Raw genomic sequence first — 8,355 nt, forward strand, 5'->3', positions numbered from 1 at the left:
TGAAACTCTTCACATGCTGCCTCCCAAGATGCACATTAACGCAAAGCTGGAGTCAAGGCTTTGAGTCCAAGTACTCTGAGGCAGGACGTGGGTGTCTCACCAGGAGCGTATGCACTTGGCCAGATGTCCACCCCAGGCTGCAACATCTTACTGGGCCTTCTTTATGAGAATCTGGGGAGAACTCTCTCCCTCTCTGGCCATGCTGTCTTGAACCTTATCATAGCCCATGTATGAGCTACTGACCTATTGACCTCACCACTGGATTTACCACACATGTAAACTCGAGATCAACCTGGCAGGCCTCACTGCCAGCACGGCAGGCCTTACTGCCAACTGCTTCTCCCAGGCCCTCACGCCCATGCTGCACCAGGGCACAATGTCAGGCTCCAAAGACTCGCTCAACACGGCTCTAGCCTCCAGCATCAGGGAATCTTGTGTGTCCTCTCAATCCTCCATGGTGTGAGTCAAGTCAGCTTCTCATGGAAACCACTCACATGTAGGCGCACCTTGGGGTGGACATTTCACCTGACAGTTAGGACAGGTTGAAGAGGCCTGCATCTCACACCAGGACTCTTGGAGCCAATTGCTGTCTCCTGACTTCACTTCCTGCTCATGGAGATCCTGGGAGGCAGTGGTGATGGCTCATGATCATTGCATCCTTCAGGTAGACCTGGATTGAGTTCCTGGCCCCAGATTTTGGCCTCTGCATTGCTATAGTTGTTGCAGGCATTTGAAGAGTGAGCTGGGGAATGGAAGATCTCTGTGTCTCAAAAACAAATAGATAAATGAAATTTAAGAAGCACTGTCATATAACAGGTTAAGCCACTGCCTGCAGTGATCACATCCCATGGGGTGCTGGTTGAGTTCTAGCTGCTCCACTTCCAATAAGCTCCCTGCTAATGGTCTGGGAAAGCAGCAGAGGATGGCCCAGGTGCTTGGGCCCCTGCACCCACATGGGAGACCCGGATGAATTTCTTTACTCATACCTTCCCCCGGGCCCAGCCCCAGCCTTTGTGGCCGTTTAGGAGTGAACCAACAAATGGAAGGTTTATTTCTCCCTCCTCCTTTCCCTTCCCCTCCCCACCTTCTCTCTCTCTCATCCTGCCTTTCAGATAAATCTTTAAAATAAATTGAAAATAAGTCTTTTTTTTTTTTAAAGTACATTCTTCACAGAGAGCTGATTCCATCCTGACTGAGTAGCTGGTCTTTTAAGATATTGGAACTCACTCATGGTGTGGCTGACCTGCTTCGCCTGTCAGTGCAGTCCCTGTGAGCTATGCTCACACTGTCCTCCCCTTTTTTAAGCCTTGCTAACCCAAGAAGAATCCTCTCTGTGCGGCAATAACTAATGTAACTCGGTAAATCAGACTTTAATCATTCCCTTATCCATATGTCAGAGTCAGGGAAACAGGCAACAGGGAGATGCTTGAGCTTACCATCCCAGGATAGGAGGGGGCCCCTTGTGTAAGAAATACTGCAACATGATGTTTTGAGGAATATGACTTTTGGTAACTTTTCAGCATTTAATCACAACCCACTTTTCCCTTGAAAACCTGGTGGGGCTCAGTGGATAAACCTGCTTCCTGCAGTACCAGCAACCCAGTTCCTGTTTTGATTACTCCACTTGCAATCCAGTTAATGGCCTGGGGAAAGCAGTGGAAGATGGCCCAATGGTTTGGCCACTGCCACTTATGCGGGAGACATGAATGTCTCCTGATTTTGCCCAGCCCTGGCCATTGCAATCATTTGGGGAGTGAATTAATAGATGGAAGCTCTTTCTTGTAACTTTTTGAAATAAACAATTTTCAAAGTAAGATTATTTAGGAGTATGGAAAGGTTCTATGACAAGAGAGTCCGTGTGTGACTCCAATCCCTCCCCACCACCACAGTTCCTTCCTCCCACAGTGATTCCCTCTGCCTGAGCCCCTCCGCACCCAGCGACACCCATCTGGGTTCAGACTAGGGGCAAGCACTGAGCGGTTCTGGGCTTTCCTGCCAATACAATGTCTATAAAAAGACACTTAGGAAACAAGGACCAATGTTGCCATTTTGCCTTTAATGGAAAAGTACTTAGCAGTTACAGTTTTAAAAAAAGGTCTTTAATTTAGAAAAAAAACACCTCTCTCCAGCTTCTAGGCAGTCTCTGAGCTTTCAGAAATGCACAGCCACTTGAAAACTTAGTAGAGTCTTTAGAAAAATAAACTCTGAACATGTGGTTAAAAGGGGGAAAGCCCAGTCTTGTTAGCTGCACAAACGGGTTAAGAAAAAGGAGCCAGGTCCACGTTAGCTGGCTCACCCTAGTGTAGAGGCAGCCTTGACCTTGGAAGACAGGGCCTGCTTGAAGCGCCGTTTCAGGTCCTGCATGTTGGGCGAGCGCGGCCGGGGGATGACCGAAGACCTTCGCCTCTCGCTGCCGAGGCCGTGCACCTTGCTGACTTCTTTGCAGAGATGCTGAAACACCTCACAGACGTCCTCATAGTTCTCGCTGGTGGAGATTTCAAGGAATAAGCTGCCCAGCTCATTGGCCAGCTGCACGCCATCCTGCGTCTGCACCTGCCGGAGGTGATGGAGGTCCCCCTTGTTGGCCACGATGATCACTGGGGCTTTGGACTCGGGGTGCACCTTCCGGATGTGTTGGTACAGTGGCCGGATGGCCCGGTAGCTGTCACAGTCAGTGATGGAATAGACCAGCAGGAAGCCCTCTGCCCAGTGCAGACATTTGGACAGCGGGTCCACCGGTTGCTGACTGAGGTTGTCTAGCATCTAAAAGGAGAGGGGGAGGTCAAGGCAGTCCTTGGCAGGGGTCCATGCCCAAGTTCAATATCAGAGCTGCCCTTGAAGAAAGTCTTGAAAAAGAAATTACTGAGTATAGTTCCCGGTTCCTACTGGGCTCCTGCAGAAGGAGGCTTTGCCACAGGGAAAGTCTGGGTTCTCAAGCCAGCTCCCCTCCCCCCCGATTACTTTATTAACTGTAATCCATGCATTATTTTTAAATGCCCTGCTCAACAGGCAGTTTCTGGTGAGCCCTGGCTGGCTGAAGAATGATTTCAAACCCAAAGGGTTCAGTTTTTAGGAAACCAACTCCTCATAAACAAAACTCTGAAAGGGAGCCAAGATAAATATCTATTCTCCAACCCATAAAAATATTTTTAGCAGGCAACTTCTCCAGAAAGTTACAGAAACAAATTCCTTTCTTTGGGCTCTTCCACTAGCTGTTTCCTCCCCCGACAAGGGAGTAGCAATTAGTAACTTGTTAACGAAGTTACATTCCAGAATGCTGGCCAAGAATGAGAATAATGGCAATACTGCATGACTTTGGGAAGAGTCAGTAACTTCAGGGCCCTGAAAGGCCTGGCTGGGGGAGCCATGAGGGGAGGAGCAGCAGCGAGGAGACCCTCTGTCAGCAGAACCTGCGCCCCCACACACATCACCCCGCCCCAACTTGGTTCTGGAGTTGGCTTCCTGGTCCACCTCTGTAAGGAGGGACGGCACAGCCTGTCCAATGTGCAAAAAAAAAAAAAAGACCGAGCAGCCCGCGGCCATGCCAGCCTGCTCACACCGACCCTAGCATGCTGGCCCCAGCTGTGGACAGCCCACGCCTTCCCCACTCCCGCCCCTCCCCTTCCCCGACAGTGGTTCCAGCGCTGGCTGCAAGGCGCCCATCCCCGAGCGCTGCCCCGCCAGCGGCGGCAGGGGCTAGCCCTCTGCTCCCCTCCCCTCCACAAGCCTTACCTGGATGCCTCCGGGAGTGTCCTGGATCTGAAGCGACAACTGGTCCCCCTCCACATAGACCAGCCGTGAATACAGCTTGCCTGGGAAAGATGAAAGGTAAAAAAAATCGGCTGTAAGATATCGCACATTCCGGCCACACTAGAAAGCAAGGGGGCAGGCCAGCACAAAAAGCAAGGGACGCGCTAAATGATTCTAACCTGTGTTCGGTTCATAGTCGCCAATGAACCTCTTGGTGAGGAAGCGCACGATCATGGCTGGAAAGAGAATTGGAAAAATCAATCAGGGAGTTCAAAGCCCGGCACCCCCGAGGAACCCGGTGGGGCAACACTCAGCACGGCCCACCATGGTGCTTGCAGGGCCATTTGGCCACCCCACTCTGCAACAAGCGCCACCCCGGCGAGAATTCAGCAATAGATGCTCTGGGAGCCGGCGAATTGAGCCGGCATCTTCGCAGCGCGCGCTCTGAGGAGTGAATCCAGCCCCGGAGCCAAAGCTCCCGCTGCCCGCGGTACTCACCGCTCTTGCCCACGCGACTGGCGCCCAGTACAGCCAGTTTGATGTCTTTGGGCAGGAGGTAATCTGAGTTGGATTCCGGAATGGGCGCGAGCAGAAAGTGCCCGGACATGTTGGGTGGCCGCATGGAGCGTGCCCAGTGACCGAGCGCGGAGCTAACGGGCCAGCGGGCACAGGGGAACGTGCGAGGCTGTGGAGCAGCGGGGGATGGAGCAGCGGCTGGAGGAGCTGTCCAGATCCGCGGCTTTTAAAGCGCCCGGCGCGCGGGCAGGCTCCGCGCCGCCTCCAGCTCCGCCCCATCCCCGCCCGCTTCCGCTGCCCGCTGCGTGCGCCCAGCCTGGCGCGCTCTGCTGGGGAGCCGTGGGAACTGGGCCACCCGGCCGAGAACGCGCGGGGCCTCCCGTCACCCCAAGCCCCGGCGATGAACCCGAGAGCGTGGTAACAGAGGGGAGGAGGGAAGAAGAGCTATCCGCTGAATGTTTCTCCAACAATGGGAGCGTTAGATTCCTGTTGAATGTCGTCCTTATTGTTTCCAAAAGGAGCTGGCAGGGTGACATTAATCTAGGAAAATAGGAGGGAAGAAGGGAGGGGCTGGAGCCCTCGACTGATATCAGCGGGTTCACTGTGACCTTGCTCTGGGTATGTGAAGTCCACTGGGGGGCGGTAATTGTCTGCAGCTCCTGCTGGCCCGGGGCTTTGCACTGACTCATGCGTGAACACTCCGCAAGCATTCCACAGGCCGGGAGCTCGGGCTCCAGGCTCATTCTCCATCGTTAATACCCTTCAGAGCACGTGAGTCATGCATGCATTTGCTCCATTATTCAAGTGTGGGCTTCTAGTTAACGGTGGTGGAATGTAGGCTGGGAGTTGGGGAGTGGGAGGAAGACAGCCCCAAAGAAGACAAGTTCTGGGATTCCGAGAGCTCGCTGTGGCAAGGCAGAGGGCTCCATCTTCATTCTAGGGCTTCCTGCGTTCCAGCCTCAGTGGTCCTGCTGCCTACTAGACAAGCCCATGCCTGGTCACCCCATTCCAATCCAAGCACAGTGGTTTCAAACAACCCCCGCTGGAAGCCATCCACAAGTCTATAGGTCTGGGGGGAGAGCAGGGGGTGGGAATAGCGAGGCTGCTTCAAGCCAGGCTCTGCTGGTCCTCACTGAGTTCTCTGGAATAAGCTCCAAGGCTTCGGCAGGAGTGGGGAGGAATTTAGGAGATGGAAAGTTTGCTCCGTTGTGTCCTCCCGTGGGGGTGACTCCTGATCTTGCTGTAGGGTCTCATTGAGGTGGCACGCTGAGAGAGTCACACATCTCTGGTCATCTGGCAGATTGGCCTGGCCAGTTCTCATGATGGCTGGTTGTGAGCCAACTCCTTAGAGAATGAGTGGAAATGGACAAGGTCTCTAGGAAGCTCGGCTCCAGGATGGAGCACCTCAAATCTACTGCATTGTACTGGTCACAACAAGCCATGAGGCCAGCAGCAGATCCAAGCCCATATCGGAAAAATCTGAATCACATGGAATGGCAGAGGAATGGGGTCCATCTTGCAACTGTCCATGCTCATGGTTGTGTCCCCATCTATCTACCCCAGCCAGTGATCTGTGAGTCATGCTTGGCTCCAGTCACCTCTGACTTTATTGCTTAATCACCACATCTCATTCCGTCTCATGCCACTGCCTCTTGACGTTTCCTCTCCATCTCGATGGCTCTCCTCATTTCTCTGCCGAACAATCTGGACTTCAACCAGTACAGCTTGGTGTGACTCCACGGACAGCTGCATCCCTTGGAGTTGTGTTCCCTAATCATCGCTCCTTCTCCCACTCTGAAGGTACCCTTGGAGTCTTGATCCCAATCTCATGACCTTCTTCTGGAATATTTGTTTCATGCCCGTCTCCAGGATGGTCAGAGACTTGTGTCTCCATAGGTGTGCCTGGGACTTGTAAACCTTTCACAAATGATTGCCTGTATGGATAAAGACTTGTTGGATGGGTATGGGCTCCACTGTGTGAACTGGAAAGCGGGAGTCATGTTTGTGACCGTCATCTCAAAGCCTTGGTTTTGTGAAAGCTGCCCTCAGGAAAAGTATCCCAGGAATCCCGAGATGGACCACCAGAGGCCAGATGTTCTGACGTTTGACGGTTCATCAGGCCATCTCCTCTGTCAAACCGCAGTTTAACTGGAACGACTTGGAGCAGAGCCCTCTCCACCCTGGTGGAGGCATCTTTGAGACAAAGGCTGCTTGAGGGACACCTGTGAAACTGTTAGGGCCCTGGGCCCAAAAGAGGCTCCAGAATAGGGGCCGGAGCTGTTGCCTGTTTTGTCTTAGCCGCTCCTTAAATTATCTACCTATCCATCTATCTGATTTATTTATTTTTATTTGAAAGGCAGATTTACAGAGAAAGAGAGGATCTTTCACCTACTGGCCACGCAGCTGGAGCTAGGTCAAAGCCAGGAGCCCAGAGCTTCTTCCGGGTCTCCCACGTAAGTCCAGGACCCCAAGGACTTGAGCCATGTTTTGCAACTTTCCCACGTACATTGGTAGAGAGCTAGATCTGAAGTGGAGCAGCCAGGACTCGAGCCAGCACCCATACAGGATGGCGGAGCACCCATCACAGCAGAGGCTTAACTTAGTTTGCCGCAGCATTGGCCCAAGACTTATTTAAAAGGTAGAGTCACAGAGGGAGAGAGGAGGAACTCCCATGTGGTCTTCAGCGTGAGTGCCAGGGCCCCAAATGCTTGGGTCATATTCCGCTGCTTCCCCAGGCAGATGACGAGCAAGGAGCTTGATCAGGAGCAGAGTAGCTGGGGCTTGAACTGGCAGCCCCATACACAATGCCAATATTGCAGGCATTATTATATTATATTATATTATATTATATTATATTATATTATATTATATTATATTATATTATATTATATTATATTCTCACTGCATTAGACTGCCAGCCCCTGGCCTCTGCTTCTTAGATATAAGATGGCTCCTGCAGCATCAAGGCTTCATCCAGAGCTCTTCTAGGTCAGAAATAGCCCGTGCCCCATCCACCACTAACAATCTAGTATCAGTACTGGCTCTGAGGCACAGTGGGTAGAGCAACGCCTGCAGTGCCAGTATCCCATGTGGATGCTGGTTCAAGGCCTGGCTGTTCCACTTCTGATCTAGCTTCCTGCTAATGTGTTTGTGAGAGCAAAGAGGATCACCAAGTGCTTGGGTAACTTGCCACTCACATGTGTGAGCTAGAGAGAGTTCTAGACACCTGGCTTTGCCCTGGCTCAGCCCAGGCTGTTGAAGCCATTTCAGAAGTGAGCCAGTGAGTGGGGGGATGTCTTTCCCTCTCCTTCTCCATCTCCCTCTTTCTCCCTCTCCAACTCAGCCTTTCAATGAAATAAAAAACATCTTTAAAAACAAAACAGCAGTATCGACTACCCTCACTCTGCAGCCTGAGTCCTTGAGGGGAGGTGGAGGACTAATGGACAGACCTTCTTGTTTTCATTATGGAGTAAAGCAGTTCTCACAAAAACTCACTGGCCAGAATGAGAGAAGCCAGGAAAGTAATCATCCAAGTACGTAACAAAGATAACTGGGACGGCCTTGGCTAGCTTAGACAACCCTGGCTCCTGCCATTCAGAGATCAAGAAACAGGAGAGAGGATGATCGTTGACAGCAACCAAGGAGATTGCTCGTTCACATGCAGGAGTCTCCGAGGGGAAACATCTTCCTTGGCCGACCCTTGACTGTATCTCCTGATTTCATTCCTTGCTCTACATTCCCTCGTCTGGAATAAGCTCATTTGTGTTTACGGTCTTAAGCCTGTTCTCTGTCTAGTGAAAATTAGGTTCCGTTTGGAAATGACATTACACCTTTGCTCAGATCTCAAAATATTACTCTGTTCTTGGGAAAGTTCTTAGCCTCTGCATATACACAAGATAAAATGTGACCTTTTAGTGAAGACAATAAGCTGCTGAATTTAGGATTATAAATAGCCTTGCCTGAATTGTTGCTGCTTCTATTCTGCTATTTCATTGTAGATCTCTTTGTGTCCAGAGTTATGTAAAATTGTGGTGCGACCAATATAACACAGACAAGCTGAAGTGGTTTTTCCAAAGATAATAGGAATGC

At 51.4% G+C, this 8,355-nt stretch overlaps 1 protein-coding gene across 1 annotated transcript; it reads right to left on the bottom strand.

Moving 5' to 3' along the window:
• Positions 1-2,056: 2,056 nt before the first annotated feature.
• On the bottom strand, positions 2,057-4,372 carry RASL11A (RAS like family 11 member A). The gene is made up of 4 exons (XM_040979907.1): positions 4,249-4,372; positions 3,930-3,986; positions 3,733-3,812; positions 2,057-2,763 (listed from the first exon to the last, which is right to left on the bottom strand). Exons 1-4 carry the CDS (start codon positions 4,370-4,372, stop codon positions 2,293-2,295), a joined length of 732 nt encoding a protein of 243 aa, XP_040835841.1. The 3' UTR covers positions 2,057-2,292.
• Positions 4,373-8,355: the final 3,983 nt, after the last annotated feature.

Source organism: Ochotona curzoniae, unplaced genomic scaffold, assembly GCF_017591425.1.
Source record: "Ochotona curzoniae isolate NIBS_2020 unplaced genomic scaffold, NIBS_Ocur_1.0 contig_3332, whole genome shotgun sequence".
In the NCBI taxonomy this organism is placed as follows: domain Eukaryota; kingdom Metazoa; phylum Chordata; class Mammalia; order Lagomorpha; family Ochotonidae; genus Ochotona; species Ochotona curzoniae.